The 18499-nt window shown below is 37.7% G+C and overlaps 1 protein-coding gene across 2 annotated transcripts in view; it reads left to right on the top strand.

Moving 5' to 3' along the window:
- The first annotated feature begins 483 nt into the window (after positions 1 to 483).
- Positions 484 to 18499, top strand: part of MPP7 (membrane protein, palmitoylated 7 (MAGUK p55 subfamily member 7)) — a 273826-nt gene continuing 255810 nt past the window's right edge. For both annotated transcript variants that reach the window (XM_005876558.2, XM_005876556.2), the window contains exon 1: positions 484 to 606. In XM_005876558.2, coding sequence (XP_005876620.1) covers positions 570 to 606 — 37 coding nt within the window. In that variant the 5' untranslated portion in view covers positions 484 to 569. The remainder of the gene's footprint in view (positions 607 to 18499) is intronic.

Genomic DNA, 18499 nt, shown 5'->3' with positions numbered 1-18499 from the left:
TTGCAGTCTTAAGTTAGAGAACTCTGCAGTTGTTATATTAAGATGAGCTCTTTTTAAAAATTATAATTAGCTATAAGTTGACAATTTATAGTCTCTGTTCTACATTAGAAATGTAACTTAGAATTATGATTAACAGAGGGGAGGAATTTTAGAATGGTATTGGCTTACAAAAGGTTCTCTACTTTCTCCATCTATGCATCCTCAAACTAACAGTAAAAATCTTTTAAGGGAGTCTTGATATATCCATGAAGAACTTTTCGTATTTTTAATTAGAAATGTCACATCAAAATGGAAAACTCTCACACTTAATATTTGTACGTAGCATGTAGAAAAAATTCTGGAAAATCCTAAAGTGTGTTGGAATATGAGTTAGTTACAGAATGTTGCAATTGAGTAATCTTTGTTTTTATTATTATTTTAAACTGTTTCTCTTCTTTGTAGAAACGGACTGTGCGATATATAAATCTTGGTAGACAGCGTGGCTGCAGGCTGTGGAGCTGGAATTCCCTGCGGCTTTCTGAGCCGAGAACGTTGGTTTGGAGTGCGGCATCCAGCCTGCAGTCTGCATCATGCCAGCCTTGTCAACAGGACCTGGGAGTGACACAGGTATGTGAACCCAAGAAGGGCACTTTCCTCCCGTCTTTACTTAAATTTTCCTGTTCACAGTGAAAAACAGCGTAGCTTTAAGCAAGTGCAAGCAGGTCATGCTTGTTCTGTAAACAAGATGAGGGGCATAAAATCAGTGTAGCCTTCCAAGATAAAAGTTATCAAAGGGCATTGGCTGCTGCTTCCTCTAGGCAGTGATGGTGTATGCTGATCCGCTCGTGATTTCTCTTGGAATAATGTTATTTATTTACATTTCTTTAAAAAATGTTAAGTATTTTAAACATACAGAAAAGTGTTGTGGACACAACAGTCACCCCTTACCTGAGGAGGATATGTTCCAAGACCCAGTGGCTGCCTGAAACCGCATACAGTAACAAACCCTATGTGTACTGTTTTTTCCTATACATACATACCTGTGATAAAGTTTAATTTATAAATTAGGCACAATAAGAGTTGAATAACAAGGACTAATAAAAAATTGAACAATTATAGCAACATACTGTAATAAAATTAAGTGACTGTGGCATTATTAAATAGAATTAGAGTGACTTGGACATAAGCTCTGTGAGGCTGTGGCAGTCACTCTGAGAACTGAGATGGCTACTCAGTGACGAACAGGTGGGGAATATCTACATCATGGAGACACTGGCCCAGGGGGTGATTCATGTCCCGAACAGGACAGAGAGGGATGGCACGAGATTTCATTACGATATTCAGAACAGCAGGCAATTTAAAACAATGAATTACTTATTTCTGGAATTTTCCATTTAATATTTTTGGACCATGGTTGACTGTGGAAAGTGAAACCACAGATAAGGGGGAGATTGCTGTCCAGTGATATTCTTATTAACTTTCACTCAGATTTAATAACAGATATAAACTTTTTGCCGTACTTGCTTCAGACTTCTCACTTTTTTCTTTAAGAAACAAAACATTATCCCTATCTCATTCTTGCATTTTCTTTCTTTCTGTAACCAGAGTTAAAAAACTATTCAAATATGTCATTAAAGGATTCAATTAAAACAAACAGACACATTTTACATTATTATCAGTTGTAAGACTTGGTGATACTTAGAATAAAGATTTCCAGGAAAGGGAAAAAAACTCGTGCTTATATGTCTGTGTGAAATGCCCTGCTGCTGCCCTGATTCAGGGAGTAGGGTGGAGCTGGGGTCAATGCCCCTTTGAAGTCCTTTCCTGGGATTCCCCAGAATCGGCTCTTTTAAAAGATTCTGGGACCCTTCCTAGAACTTTTAAAACAGAATGTGAGTGGGTTGAGGAGCTACGCCATGTATTTTGAAAACCCATCAAAAGAAGTGGTGTCTTGGAGTGTGACTAACAAGAAAAGTTCTGTGTGTTGCACTGAACAGACTGAATTCGGTTCTGTTAATACCATTCTATAACCAGGTGAAATAGCTGCCTCACACTGGACAGTTACTGGCACCACAATATTTATAAAGCTGAATCAAATTTGATTTTGTGACATATTATGTTAATTGGCATTTTCATTTGTACTACTTACAAATACTGTCTTTGCTATTTTAAGCATATTTACATTTATATTTGGGCAAGTTTTGTCTCCTTTTTATCCATCAAGAAGGGCTTTTTTCTGACTGTGATTTATACTGAGGATTAGTTTTTCTTAGGAAGTGATTTTGATTTTTAAGTTACATAAAAAATATTTTTTTTTCAAGACATAACTTGGTAGCTAGCTTCTCTGGAAAATTCTTTCTTCTTTCAGTTTTTACATAGTCCCACATTATGTTGTACTATATAAAATGAATGATTTGACTTTCCATAGTGGCTTGGGGAATTATAGATAAAATTTATATGAATCAGACATTTACTATAGTTGTGTAATGAATTTAAGTTTTATGCCTTGGTATTCACCAAAAATGCCTTAGTTTAATTGAATGCAAAATAGTGTAGCTTACATTAACTTAGGGAGTGATTAAAATGGAGTATTTATAGTTTATGAGGCCGTTTGGGTGTCAGTCATGGAAAAGAACATAGGCGATTTAGAATTTGAAAAGGACTTTTCCACACATAGTCGGCTCACTTGGTGCAAATTTAAGATGCTGATGTGATTCACCCTTGGCTTTGTGATATTTTTGACCTGTACGTCTCAACAAGGTTTGAGTCAGGCAGGAAAGATGTGTCTGTTCCAAGAGTCACACTGCATTTAGGGAAGCCCAAGGTATGGTGTACCCATCAGCTGGTGATGGTTTCCTTGTAGTTTCTGTTTAGCCATCAGGGGTCATGTATGCCATAAGCAGTGTTGCTTAGCAATGTCGTTGCTGTTGTTCCCGTTATCAGTCCTCCGGGGGAACAGCAATGGCGAGCATAACTCAAGGGCAGATGCCCCTGTGGCAGGAGAGTGTCACCTGACTAACAGTACAACACTACACATGTAGGAAAATGCTGTCAACAAAAACTCCTACCATTTCTCCCTCTTCTTCCTTCTGCTTAGTTCACTAAGCAAAACAACTTTGAATTCCACAAGTAATGCATAAACACGCTCTCATCAAAGATGCCTAGATTAATAAGGGAAGGGATTCTTCCTACACACCCTATCCCTAGTCTCCTTTTCTGTTTCAGGTTGAGGGGTGTTCTTCAAGAATTTTCTGTACATTAGACACTTATGTATGTACATAAGTATATGGTTTTATGTATTTTTTTCTTTATGTTTAAATCACAGATTCTATTGTTCTCTATGGATTGTTCTATAACTTTATTTCTATACCAAGTAATGTATCTTATAGAGGTATTTCGTGGGAGGAGTGTGTGTCTATATATCTATCTATGTATCTGCCTCTACAGACATCTATATATCTGCCTCATTCTTTTAAGCTAATAATGCATTGTTTCCCATAGTGTCACAATATAGTGAACCAGACTACTGGTAATGAAAACCCTGGTTTTGGTCCTTTTCTAATATTTTGGTAGAAAAGATGTGCACATTTAATAGATGCTGTCAAATTGTTTTTCAGAGTGGTTAAACCACTTAATCCATGGACTGCATTAAAGATCCTTTCCCCTGAGTTGGAGGAGGCTAACGTGGGGATAAATGGTGAGGGAAGGAGACTGGACTTGGGGTGGTGAACATACAATGCTACAGATTGTATACCTGAAACATACATAATTTTATTAACCAATGTCATCCCAAAACATTCAATAAAAAAGAAAAAAAGATCCTTTCTCCACATTCTTGCCAAGATTCTGTGTTATCAGTTTTTATATATATATATATATATATTTTTACCAATTTGATGGGGAAAATATGGTATCCATTTGTTTAATGGCCATTTATTCCTCTGTGAATTGACTATTCACATCCTTTCCCCATTTTTTATTGGCTTATCATTTTCTTATTTATTTTTCAGAATTTCTCTATTTGTATTTTGTATATTAATCTTTTGGGTTGAACACCATTTCTTATGGCCAGTCATTTGTCCTTTTTTTCTTCCTTAAATAGTATCATTTCTTTTGTAGAAATTGAAAACTTTTATGTAGACAAATCAATCTTTTCTGTATGGTTAATGCTTTTTTTTCTTTTGCTTAATATGGCCCTTCTTTTCATGAAGATAATCACTAAACTTTTCTTCTAATAATTTTAAAAACTTGGATTTGCACATTTGGAATTTTAGTCCAACTATAATTTGTATGTGACGCGAGGCAGCAATGTAATTCCCAATGTGAACAGCCAGTAGTCCTGGCATCACTTATTCAAAAGTCCATCCTTTAGACATAAATTTGTAATATTCCCTGTTTCATATACCAGCAGTACATGTGTTCTGGGTTTTCTTTCTTGGCTATTGTGATCTGTTGATCTTATTTTTTTTTAATTTTAATGGACTTTATTTTTTAGTGTAATTTTAGATTCACAGAAAGATTATGGAGCTAGTTTAGTTTCAATATACCTTATATCTTGTTTATCTGATTATTAACATCTTATCTTAGTTTGTTACATTCATTTTAGTTAATGAATCCATATTGATACATTGTTATTAACTAAAATCTATACTTTATCCAGGTTTTCTTAGTTTTCCCTAATATCCTTTTTGTTCCAGGATCTCCTATTACACTTGTGATTGTTTCATTAGGTTCCTGTTGGCTGTGATGTTTTCTCAGACTTCCTTTGTTTTTGATGACCAACAGTTTCTAGGAGTCCTGGTCAGGTGTGCTGTCGAATTTCCCTGTATTGCAATGTGTCTGATGTAAATTGCCATTGTCATATCATATTATGGGTACATACTATGAACTTAAGATTGTTGGTATTGATCAATGGCTGAAGTAGCATTTGTCAGGTTTTTGTACTGTGAAACTACTCTCTGTTCCCCTCCTTTCCATACTGTCCTCCTTGGAAGGAGGTCTCTGTGTGTTCTGCTTCCCCTCCTTTAGGGTGAAGTATCTGTATAAGTTATTTGGCATTCTTTGTCTCTTCTCTCCCATTTAGTAATTTACTCAACCATTTATTCATATCTGTGTGGACTCAATGGATATTTCTTCATACCTTGGGTTGTAATCCAATACTGCTGTACTTTGTTGCTCATGTTGTTCTAGCTTTGGCCATTGAAGCTTTTTCATCTGGCTCCTCTGATGTACCCCCATCAGTGTGGGCTTATTTGGTTGATTTTAGCAGTTTTTTACTTTTGGAACTACAAGAGGCTCCAGGTTCATCTTACAGTGTCCAGTCCCTAGAATCTGCCCTTTCTCCAAGGAGCCCTAGTTCCTTTTATTACAGAATGGGATTAGGAAACAAGACCAGGCAATTCTCTGCAACACCAGCTAGGTATCTTCCAGTTAAATTCTGAAACTAACTGGAGTTAGTGCAGATCCCACAGGTTAAGGGTTCAGCCCAACAAGACTCCCCTGACCACTTCAGATGCCAATTGCAAGTAATAGGTCTCAGGTGACCCACAGCTTCTGTCTGACATGGCTACAAATGTGAGGTTCCTATGATCCTTTTCTTGGGTTTGTTCATTTGCCAGAATAGCTTACAGAACTCAGCGAAACGCTAATTTACATTTATCAATTTATTATATAACTAGAGGCATGGTGCATGAAAATCGTGCACTGGGGGTGAGGTGTCTCTCAGCCCAGCCTGCACCCTCTTGCAGTCCGGGACCTGCTCGCCTGCTCCTCTCAGCCCAGCCTGCACCCTCTCGCAGTCCGGGACCTGCTCGCCTGCTCGCTCCTTACCCCTCGGCTCGCTGCTTAGCGCTGCACGAAGGCAGGAGAGGCTCCCACCACCACTGCTGCGCTTGCCAGCCGTGAGCCCGGCTTCTGGCTGAGCGTTGCTCCCCCTGTGGGAGCGCACTGACCACCAAGGGGCAGCTCCTGCATTTAGCGCCTGCCCCCTGGTGGTCAGTGCGCATCATAGCGACTGGTTGTTCTGGTCGTTCCGTGGTAATGGTTGCTTAGGCTTTTATTATATAGATAAAGGATACAGATGAACAACCAGATGAAGTAATACATAGGGCAAGGTCTGGAAGGTTCCTGAGGTCAGGGGCTTCTGTCCCTGTGGAGTTGGGGTGTACCACCCTCCTGGCATGTAGATGTGTTCATCAACTCAGAAGCTGGTGGAACCTCATACTATTGGGATATTCCTCAGATAGGCGTGATTGATTAACTCAATCTCTAGCACCTTTCCCCTTCCCAGAAAGTTCCAAGTTTCTAATCATGGCTTGGTCTTTTTGGTGACTAGCCCCTATCTTGCAGCTATCCAAGAGCTCACTAAGAGTCACCTCATTAGAACAAAAAACACTTGAAACTTACAAGGGTTTAGGAGCTCTGTGTGAAGTAACTGGGGGCAAAACCCAATATATATATTTTCTATCACTTTACACAATCCTCACCTACTGATAATGTTTAAATTATTATTGGTAGTTTGGATACAAATAGCATTGAACCTCATGTAGAAATTATGATAAATTTTACTTTGCATGATTTCCAGTAAAAAAGAGAATAATGTACATTATTGAATATATTCCTGATAGAAAAGAATTTCCATTTTGAGTTATTGTAAATGAGAATAGGTTTCTCTGCTTAAAATTTTTTCAACTCTGACTTGCTTTTGACTTGGTGCCCTTCAAACTGCTGTTGTACTTTTAGTGCTGGGTGCTATGGAACATCATAGACTGGGGCATCCTCTGGGCCTGCATCTTTGTTATGAAGCCAACTGAGCCAGCACAGTGGGTTGTTGGAATAATCCTCAAAATCTTTTTCCCAGGATGGCTAACAATATTTTACATATTACAGCAATAATGAGCTATCTAACTACATTCCACTACATAACTATATTCCTACTAACCCAAATTAAATGTATCTTCATCCTTACTGAGAGCCCAAAAATGCCACTAGCCTTTATGTATTCTTTTGTGCCTTTAAAAAAACCCTCAGGATTGTATGATGGCTCATGCTGTGCTTTGTTCAATTTTCATCGTTGGGTAATATTCAGTTGTAAACTGAAAATAAAAAGTTATAAACCATTTTTTTCTCCATTCTACTCTTGATGGACATTTGGGTTGTTTTCAATTTTTTTGTAGTTATGAACAGTTTTGTTAAGAACACTCTCTTTCCTGTATCTTGGTGCACATAAACATGCATTTCTATAGATGGTATACTTAGAAGTCAAATTGCTGGATCAAAGGGTACAAGTGTCTTCAATTTTAGGAGAAAAGGGCAATTTCTTTTCCAAGTATTTGCACTAATTTCATTTACAATGCTTTATTTATAAAAAATATGTTTTTATTGATTTTAGAGAGAGAGAGAGAGATAGGGATAGAGAGAGAGAGAAATATCGATTGGCTGCATCCTGCATGACCCCTATTGAGTGTTGAGCCCAAACCCTGGGCATGTGCCTTGGCCTGGAAGTGAACATACTTGGCAATGATACATCTGATAAAGGATTAATTTTCAAAATATATAAAGAACTCATATAACTTAAAAGGAAGACAAACAATCCATTTAATTTACAATGCCTTTTATAGTGTGGAAGAGATTCTGTTGCTCCTTGTCCTCATCATCACTTATTGTCAGGTATAAAACTTTTGCCACTCATTCTGGAAGATATGTAGTAATATTTCATTATAGTTTTAATTTGGGTTCTTGATTATTAGTGAGATTGAGCACCTTTTTATTTGGCCATTTAGATTTCCTTTTTTGTGAAGTAGGAATTAAGTCTTTCATTTGTTTTTTATTGCATTGTATTATGTATAGGATATTTTTATATTTTCTAGGTTCTAGTCCTTTGTCAATTTCCTTTGTTATATGTGTTACAACTATCTTCTGTTATTCTGTGACTTGCTTTCTCATTCTGTGCGTTGTCCTCCCCTGTTCTATATGCAGAAGTTACACATTTCAATATAGTTGAACACCATTTTTCTGTATGGTTACGGATTTCAGTATTTAATTCATGAAATATTTAATTTATGGTCAAGAAGTTATCCATTTTTTCTCTTATATTGTGACTTTAATACTCCAGATTTTTATGTAAGGGCTCCAAATTAAATGTTGCCACATGGATAGCCACTTGTTGCACTATGACATTGTAAAGACTGTTCTTTCCTGTCTGCTTGCAGTGCTACCATCTGGGAACTTCATTACAGTGCTGACTGTCTGTATGGGAGAACATACTTGCAATGATATATCTGATAAGGGGTTAATATCCAAAATTGGTGAGAGGGCACATCCTTGTCTTTAGTTCTGTGTCTCAAAAGGAATCATTCCTACATTTTTCTTTGTCATCTTGGCTCTAGTTTTTTTTAATGCTCTTTATTAGATTAAGGAAGTTTCCTTTTATTCTTAGTTGTAAAAAAACCACCTTTTTAAATGACTAGTCATTGAATTTTGTCTAGTGCTTTTTATTTATTATAGTGATCATATGATTTGTTTTCTGTTAATCTTAACATAGTATATTTAATTTTTTTAATGTTTAGTCAACTTGCATTTTAGGGGTAAACCCAATTTGGTCATAATTTATTATCCCTCTTATATAATCTGCTGGATTTGGTTTGCTCATATTTCACTTACAATTTTCATATCTATGGTTATGAATGAATGCCTATAATTTTTTGGTCTCATTCTCATCACATTTTCACCAAGTCATATTGGTCTCATATAGTATGTTGGAAGGTGTCTTTACTTTTTAATAGAAACGTTTGTGAAAAGTTGAAACTTGTTTTTACATGAGTAGAAATGAACTGTTAGGATACTTGGGCCTGGAAATTTTCATAAGAATTTTGTTGACTAAATTTATTTTACAGTTTATAAAATTATTTAGGCTTTCTATTTCTTCTTGAGCCAGTTTTGGTGATTTATATTTTTCTAACACTTGGTCCATTTTATGAAAATTTCAAAATTTGTTTCTGAAAAAGTTGCTCACAAATTATTTCACGTCTACAATTTTTATATTAATGTTAACTTGTTTAGTCCTGCTATTGGTAATTTTTGTCCCTTTTTCACTCTGCTTAATATGGCCAGAATTTTGTCAATTTTATTACTTTTTAGACATAAAACTTTTGGCCTTATTAATTTTCTCTGTTGTATACTTGCTTTTGTTTCATTGATTTTTAATATTCCTTTCCTAAGTATGAAAATTTGTTCATAAATTTTCAGTCTTCCTCTTTTTCTAATGTTCACATTTAAGGCTGTTTCTAAGTGCTGGTTTTATTTCATGCCATAAGTTTAAAAATATTTTCTAATTTGACTAAGTTTTTGTTTTATTTAGAATTATTTATCATTGGTTATTTAGAAATTTTTAAAAAAATATCCAAATAAGGATTTTTTTTAACTAATATTTTTGTTATTTATTTCTGCCTTAATGGCTTTGTGGTAAGAAAACTTAATTATTTCAGTCCTTTGAAGTTTGTTTATACTTTATGTTCAGCTTTATAGTCAACTTCAGTAAGTATTACATGTATTCAAAAAGAAGGTATATTCTGCATTCATTGTATTTTCTATATCTGCTAATTATTGCTAATTTGTTAGTTAAGTTATTTACATATAATGTATTTTTATTGATTTTTTTTGTTGTTATTTATTCTTTGTTATCAAGAGAAATATTTTTAAAATTTTCCCTTGGTGGACAAAAAGATCCAAGATGATGGTGGAGTAGGTGGTAGCTACACTCACCATCTTCTGGGACAAAATTGGAATAACAGTTAAATTACAGAACAGTCATCTCGTATAACCAACCGCAGAGTAGTTGAAGAGAAGTCTTATAACCAAGGATTTACAGAGGAAGCCACATTGAGACTGGTAGGAAGGGCAGATACGGGAAAAGTGCTGGCCCTGCTCCATGGGGGACAGATGACGTTCCAGAGGGATATCTCAGCAGCTGGGGTTCCCCATGAGAAGCATGGGACCTAAAACCCCAAGTCAGGCTCTCCAACCAAGATCACCACAGCCGGGAATAGGTGTTCCGACAAAACATCTGGTTGTGAAAAGCTTCAGTTTCCATCCGCCAAAGAGATGAGAGTCTGCTAGAGACACAGGCACCCCCTTAAAGGGCCAACACACCCAATTTCATTTGAAGCCACTTACCCTTGGGCTCCAGCAGAGGGAGGGCAGAGTGGATTAGAGTCAACTGAAGAGAATTGAGGGTATGTGGCTCTAGGGAGAGAGCTGAAGGGACAGCTGCCAGAATCCTTGTGTTGAGTCATTCCCCCATTCTGCAGATGCCATCTTTCTTGTGTGGAGTGCTCCTCTCTGGTGTAGCATCAGCCTGGGGGAAAGCTACAGCCCTACCCTCTGGACTCTATTTTGACCTACCCTGTGGAGCTTATGGCCTGCTGAGGAGTACAGCCAGAGGCTCTTTCAATGACTGAGCCTAATAGGCTGCTGCCTGGCAGAGGTAGGTGGAGGCAGATCTTGGGTGCCTTTTGTCTTTAGCTCACCTGTCTCCGGGCACAGTGATGGTATAAGCTGAACGTGGTGTGCAGCTTGGTTCTTCTCGTGTGCAGCTAGGCCCAGTAGATGTAGCCACAAATTATGGATTGCTTGGAGCTTCAAACAGGTTCCTGAGGTGCAGTCACATGCAGCATCTTATGTTGTCCTGCACCAGAGTTCCTACCAAGAGGCCCAGAACCATCACACCCAGTGGCCAGCTTCAGACAACATCACAACAGGATGCAATAAATTCATAAACAGCATGTCCAAAGGGAGATCTCGGCAGGCACCAACCTTGCTGAGGGGAAGTCCTCTTTATGTGGTCAGCACTTGAAAAGCAGCTCACACAACATGGTTGAGGTTCAGCTCACAACCAGCCTGAGGTAGACAAAATGAGGAGACAAAGAAATAGGCTCCAAATGAAAGAAATCTCCAGAAAAAGAGTTAAATGAAGTGGGGGCAAACAATTTATCAAAGTAATAGTAGTAAGGATGCTCAACAGCCTGAAAAAGAAGATAGAAAGCATAAAAAAGTACAAGTCAGAAATGAAACAACATCTGAAATGAAGACTTCACTGGAAGGAATAAACTATAGGTTTAGATGAAGCATCAATTTGGGAGACAAGATAGAAAAAAACACCCAATTAGAGCAGCAAAAAGAAAAAGAAATTTAAAAAATGAGGATAGTTTAAGGGACCTTTGTGACAACATGAAGCATAATAACATTTTGCATCATAGGTGTACCATAAGAAGGGAGAGAACAAGGAATTAAGAAAGTATTTGAAGAAAGGACCAAAAAATTATCTCACCTGGTGCAGGAAAAAGACACACAAATCCAGGAAGTGCAGAGTGTCCCAAACAAGATGGACCCAAGAGGCCCATATCAAGACACATCATAATTAAAATGGCAAAAGTTAAAGACAAAGAGTGAATCTTAAAAGCCTTAAGAAAAAGACAGTTAGTTGCCTAAAAGGGAGCTCCCATAAGACTGTCAGGTGATTTCTCAACAGAAACATTTTAGGCAAGAAGGGATTGGCAAGATATATTAAAAGTGATGAAAAGCAAGGACCTACAACAAAGATTACTTTACCCAGGAAAGCTATCATTTAAAATCGAAGGAGAAATAAAGAGCTTCCCAGACAAGAAAATGCTGAAGCAGTTTTGTTTTTTTGTTTTTTCTTTAAAAAAGTTTTTTTCTTTATTGTCAAAAGTATTTCTAGTATTACAGATGTACCCTTGAAGGATTTTTTTTTTCTTTTTAACGACTTGCCGGAGACCAATTCCAGCATGACAGCAGGGCTGAATCTGGGAATGGCTGATGGCATTTCCCCAAACCTGAATAGGATACATTAAATTGATCTTTGGCTGCCAAACAGCTCAGGGCATCTTAATCTACATGTTATTGCCTCCTACTGGCCAAACACCTGAACAGCCGTAGGCTAATTCCCCCATTCTGCCAATGCTTGTGTATACCCTTTGAAGTGTATATCTCTGACTTGCCTCAGGACAAATTGTGTTAATAAAAAGCATGGGGTCCTGAGAGGAGGAGACCTTAGACCAGTGGTTCTCAACCTTCCTAATGCCGCGACCCTTTAATACAGTTCCTCATGTTGTGGTGACCCCCAACCATAAAATTATTTTCGTTGCTACTTCATAACTGTAATTTTGCTACTGTTATGAATCGTAATGTAAATATCTGATATGCAGGATGTATTTTCATTGTTACAAATTGAACAGAATTAAAGCATAGTGATTAATCACAAAAACAATATGTAATTATATATGTGTTTTCTGATGGTCTTTGGCGACCCCTGTGAAAGGGTCATTTGACCCCCAAAGGGGTCGTGACCCACAGGTTGAGAACCGCTGCACTAAACCAATATTACAGGAAATGTTAAAGTGCTTGCTGGAAGAAAAAGCCTGGCCAGCATGGTTCAGTGGTTGAACATCAAGAACCAGGAGGTTACGGTTCCATTCCTGGTCAGGGCACATGCCCGGGTGGCAGGCTCAATCCCAACTAGGGGGTGTGCACTAGGCAGCCGATCAGTGATTCTCTCTCATCATTGATGTTTCTGTCTCTTTCTCCTCCCTTTCTCTCTGAAATCAATAATATTTATATATGAAGAAGAAGGAGAAGTAAGAGGAGGGAAGGGGAGTTGAAAGAATGAAATGGCAGTATATAGTTACCCATCAATAATCACTTTTATTTTTATTTATTTATTTTTAATGCTCACCCAAGGATATTTTTTCCATTGATTTTTAGGGAGAGTGGAAGAGAGAGAGAAAAACAGAGAGAAATACGATATGAGAGAAACACATCTATTGGTTGCCTCCTGCATGAGCTCTAACCAGGCCCTGGGCTGGGGAGGAGCCTGCAACCAAGGTACATGCCTTTGACCAGAATTGAACCTGGGATTCTTTGGTCCACAGGCTGACGCTCTATCCACATAGCCAAACCGGTGAGGGCAATAATCACTTTTAATGTAAACGGCTTAAATGCTCCAATCAAAAGGCATAGGGTAGCTGAGTGGAGAAGAAAAAATGACCTACATATATATGCTGTTTACAAGAGACTCTGAATGAAAGATACACACTAAAGGAGATGGAGAAAGATATTTCATGCAAATGGAAAGGAAAAAAGAAGCTGGGGTAGCAATACTTATATCTGACAAAATAGAATTTAAAACAAGGCTGTTGTAAGAGACAAAAAAGGCTCCTACATAATGATAAAGGGAGCAATCCAACAAGGTGATATAACCCTTGTAACCATTTACTACTATGCACCCAACATAGGAGAACCTAAATGTGTAAAGCAAATCTTTTTTTTTAAATCCTCAACCTAGGAGTGAGGATATTTTTTCCATTGATGTTTAGAGACAATAGAAGGGGGAGAGAGAGGAGAGAGAGAGAAACATTGATGTGAGATTGACACATCGATTGGTTGCTTCCCACACAGTCCCTGACCAGGGGCGGGAATCGAACCTGCAACCCAGGTATGTACCCTTGACCAGAAATTGAATTCCTGACCCTCCCATGCGCAGGCTGACACTCTACTCATTGAGGCATGCCCACCAGGGCTGTAAAGCAAATCTTTTTTTAAAAAATATATTTTTATTGATTTCAGAGAGGAAGGGAGAGGGAGAGAGAGATAGAAATATCAATGATGAAAGAGAATCATTGATCAGCTGCCTCATGCATGCCCCACACTGGGGATCGAGCCTGCAACCCAGGCATGTGCCCTTGACTGGAATTGAACCCGGGACCCTTGAGTTCACAGATCGACACTCTATCCATTGAGCCAAACCAGCTAGGCCTGTAAAGCAAATCTTGATGGACAAAAAGGGAGAGGTGGACAGTAATACAGTCATACTAGGGTATTTTATCACCCCATCGACATCATAGATCTTCCAGACAGATAATCAACAACAAAATGTTGGCCTTAAGTGACACACTAGGTCAGGTAGATTTAATTGATATCTTAGAGCATTTCACCCCAAAGCAGCAGAATATACATTCTTTTCAAGTGCATCTGGGACAGGTTTTCTAGGATAGGACACAAAACAAGTCTCAATAAATTTAAGAAGATTAAAATCGTATCAAGCATCTTTTCTGACCATAATGGTATGAACCTAGAAATCAATCACAAGAAAGAAACTGAAAAACACACAAAGACATGGAGGCTAAATGACATGTTACTATTCAATGAATGGGTTAACAGTGAGATCAGGGAAGAAATAAAAACATACCATGAAAGAAATGAAAATGAGAACAACCCCAAATCTTCGGGACACAACAAAAGCAGTTCTAAGAGGGAAATGCATAGCATTATCGGCCTATCTCAAGAAATAAGAAAGGTCTCAAATAAACAATCTAACTTTCTATTTAACGAAACTTGAAAAAGAACAAGAAACAAAGCCTCAAGTGAGTATAAGGAAGGAAATAATAAAGATCAGAGCAGAAGTGAACAAAATAGAGTCTAAAAAGATATACAAAGGGACAATGAAACCAAGAGATGGTTCTTTGAAAAGATAAAAAAAGAATGACAAACCTTTAACCAGACTCGTCAAGAAAAAAATATGGAGGACCCAAAAGAATAAAATCAATTGAAAGAGAAATAACAACTGAGACCAAAGGAATGCAAAGGAATGTAAGAAAATATTATGAACAACTATGTGTCAACAAATTGGACAATCTGGATGAAATGGATTAATTCCTAGAAACATATTGTCTTCAAAAACTGAATCTGGAAGCATCAGAGACTCTTTATAGACAGATTACAACTAGCGAAATTGAAGCAATAATAAAAAATTTGAAAAAAACCTCCCAACAAACAAAAGTTCTGGTCCAGATGGCTTCACAGGTGAATTTTATGCAACATTCAAAGAAGAACTAACAACTGTCCTCAAAGTGTTCAAAAAAATTCAAGAGTAGCGAAGACTCTCAAGCTCATTTTACGAGGCTCACATTAGCCTAATTCCAAAACCAGATAAACACACTCCAAAGAATGAAAATGATAAGTCCATTATTCATGGTGAACGAAGATGCAAAAATCCTCTACAAAATATTAGCAAACCCAGTGCAGCAATACACTAAAGATCATACACGGTGATCTAGTGGGATTTATTCTGGGGATGCAAGGTTGGTACAATATCTGCAAATTAAGTAAATCAAGATTATTAGGCATGTGGTTTCTGGTTCTGTGTGAACAAAAAGCAGTATGTGAATTGGCATTTGGATACCCCCCCCCTTTTTTTTTTGAATAGTGTACTTTCCTCTACATAGAACTTATGCTTTTAAAAACTGAATCAGTACACTTATTCTTGTCCTTGTCCCAGCTCACAAAACATTTATGGACTAAGTGAAAAAGTCCTGTTTATGTAGTATGGGGTCTTTTGGTTATAAACAGAAAAATCACTACATGGCATTTCCTCACAAAGGCTCTGAGAGGTGCGGAGTGTGTCTTGACTTGTCCTATGAGTAGTTTCCTGCAATGACAAGGGAAGAGCTGCTAGCATAGGCTCGCAGTTACTCTTCCACATTGCATGTCTTTGCTGATACAAGGAGTTCAACAGTCATTTCATATGGGAGTTTTACCAATTTTGTATTCATTGTATAATATTTGTTTCATTTTGAGGCTTATTTTATAATCTTTTACAGTAGTTTGACTTATGTTTTAGCTATAAGGAGTGTAATGTTTGATGATGTTGATGTAGTTTATTTTTAAAATTTTAAGTATATATAATATAAAATTTGCCATTTTAGCCATTTTAAGTGCACAATTTAGCAGCATTAATTATATTCAAAATGTACAAACATCACCTGTATCTATTTCCAAAACATTTTCATCATCCCAAATAGAAACTCTGTTTTAAGCAATAGCTTCATCTGCCCCCTCTCCCCCCCACACACTCGAGATATATACACACACACATATATATTTGATTTCAGAGTGTAAGGGAGAGGGAGAGAGATAGAAACATCACTGATGAGAGAGAATCATTGATTGGCTGCCTCCTGCAGGCCCCCTACTGGGGATCGAGCCCTCAACCAGGCATGTGTCCTTGACTGGAATCGAACCTGGGACCCTTCAGTCTGCAGGCTGACGCTCTCTCCACTGAGCAAAACTGGCTAGGGCTCTAGATTTTATTTTATTTTATACGAGGGGCCCGGTGCACAAAGTCATGCACCAGTGGGGTCCCTTGGTCTGGCCTACGGGATTGGCCCAAACCAGCTCTCTGACATCCCCCTGAGGGGTCCCAGATTGTGATAGGGCACAGGCTAGGCTGAGGGGCCCCTGGTGCATGATTGGAGCTGGGGAGGGACACGGGAGGTTGGCCAGCTTGGGAGGGACCGTGGGAGGGCTCCAGGGTGTGTCCGGCCTGTCTTGCTTGGTTCCAATTGGCTGGACCCCAGCAGCAAGCTAACCTACCAGTTGAATTGTCTGCCTCCTGGTGGTCAGTGCACATCATAGCGAGCGGTCTTAGCATATCATTAGCATATTACACTTCGATTGGTTGAATGGACAACCGGACACTTAACATATTCAGCTTTTATTACATAGGATATTTCATGTAAGTAGAATCATAACAATAATTGGCCTTGTGTAACTGACTTATATCACTTAAAATGTTTTGAAAGTTCGTCCATCTTATAGCATTTATCAGAACATTCCCTTTCCTAGTTGAATAATATTCCATTATATGAATATACTGCATTTTGCTTATCTGTTTATCGATGCTAATTCTTAGCATGCCCGAAGAATGCATCCTGCTGAATTTTTCTTTATTGGCATAATATTGCTTAACACATTTTATGATAGTACTTTGTTTTACGTTTTTAGCAGGATAATAAAGAGGGCACTTGATAAAGGTCAACTATATTTCAATAATAATAATATTAAAGAATTATTCTGCCCTCTTGCACTGTTTCCTCAGAGGTTTGGAGCTCAGCATTTGGATAAGGCCTTTTCTTGCTCCCCCCAATAGTCTCTTTGTTTTTTTCATTATTATTTTTTAAATAATTCTTTATTGTTGAACCCCCAGTGTCTCTTAATCAAAAGAGCATGTCACATTAAGTGACATTTAAATTAAAAGGAATATTTTTTGGTGTTCTTTTTATGAAATAAATAAGAAGAGTTATATTGGGAGTCTATTTTTATAATCCAGTTTCCCACATATGCTTGTGTGTAATAATGCTGATTAAAATTAGCTAATCACTAGGTTTTGTATTGTGATATCCTTCATTGTCACAAAAGAAATTTATGGGGCTCCATCCTAAAAAGGACTTAGTGACAGTTTAAGTGACCTTTATGGATTAGGGATTGTCTTGGTGCATTCCAGATCCCTGTTGCTATATAATTGTTCAACATTAAAATATTCTTTTCACTTTGCTAATATGAACATTTAGTGGGCTTAGATTGCTTTTGGAATTTGTCATTCAAAAGATTTGACTCTTTCTTCCTTTCGAAGACACCTTGAGTGATGCATGGTCTGCAGTTATAGTGAAAATGGAACCCTGGCTACTGTGGCTCAGTTGGTTGAGCATTGTCCCATGCACCAAAGGGTCATGGGTTCAATTTCCGGTCAGGGTACATGACCAGGTCATATGTTCCATCCCCGGTCAGGGTGCTTATGGGAGGCAACCAATTGATGTTTCTTTCTCACATCGATTTTTCTCTCTCTTTCTTCATCTCCCTTCCTCTCTCTAAAATCAATAAAAACATATGCTCGGGTGAGGATAAAAAACAAAACAAAACAAAAACAAGGAGATCAACCCAAGGAGATGGTTTCAGTCAGTGTAGATGAAATTAAATAGCCATCACACAGCTATTGAAATCTTGATAAAAATTTTAAAATAGTTAATTTGCCAAAACTCACATTAAATGTTAAACTTGTTTTTCTGATGTATACACTTGAACCTCCTAAATTTTTAGAATACTGTTCAGGAAGCTGAAGTGAACGTATTTTTTTATTGTTTAAAGTATTACATATGTCTCCTTTTTCCCCCATCTACCCCTCCCTGGCCACTCCCACCCCAGAACATGCCCCCACCGCTCCAGTGTCTGTGTTCATTGTTTATGCTTATATGCATGCATACCAGTCCTTTGGTTGATCTCTTACCTCCCGCCTCCCCCCTGCTTTCCCTCTAAGGTTTGATGGTCTATTCGATGCTTCTCTGTCTCTGGATCTGTTTTTGTTCATTAGTTTACATTGTTCATTATATTCCACAAATGAGTGAGATCATGTGATATTTACCTTTCCCTGACTGGCTTATTTCGCTTAGTGTAATGCTCTCCTGGTCCATCCATGCTGTTGCAAGTGGTAAGAGTTCCTTCTTTTTTATAGCAGCATAGTATTTCATTGTGTAGATGTACCACAGTTTTCTAATCCATTCATCTGCTGATGGGCACTTAGGCTGTTTCCAAATCTTAGCTATTGTAAATTATGCCCCTATGAACATAGGGGTGCATATGTCCTTTCTGATTGGTGTTTCTGGTTTCTTGG

Source organism: Myotis brandtii, unplaced genomic scaffold, assembly GCF_000412655.1.
Source record: "Myotis brandtii unplaced genomic scaffold, ASM41265v1 scaffold49, whole genome shotgun sequence".
NCBI classification, from domain to species: Eukaryota; Metazoa; Chordata; class Mammalia; order Chiroptera; family Vespertilionidae; genus Myotis; species Myotis brandtii.
The sequence above is the reverse complement of the archived record's forward strand: the minus strand, read 5'-3'. Positions and strand labels throughout refer to the sequence as shown.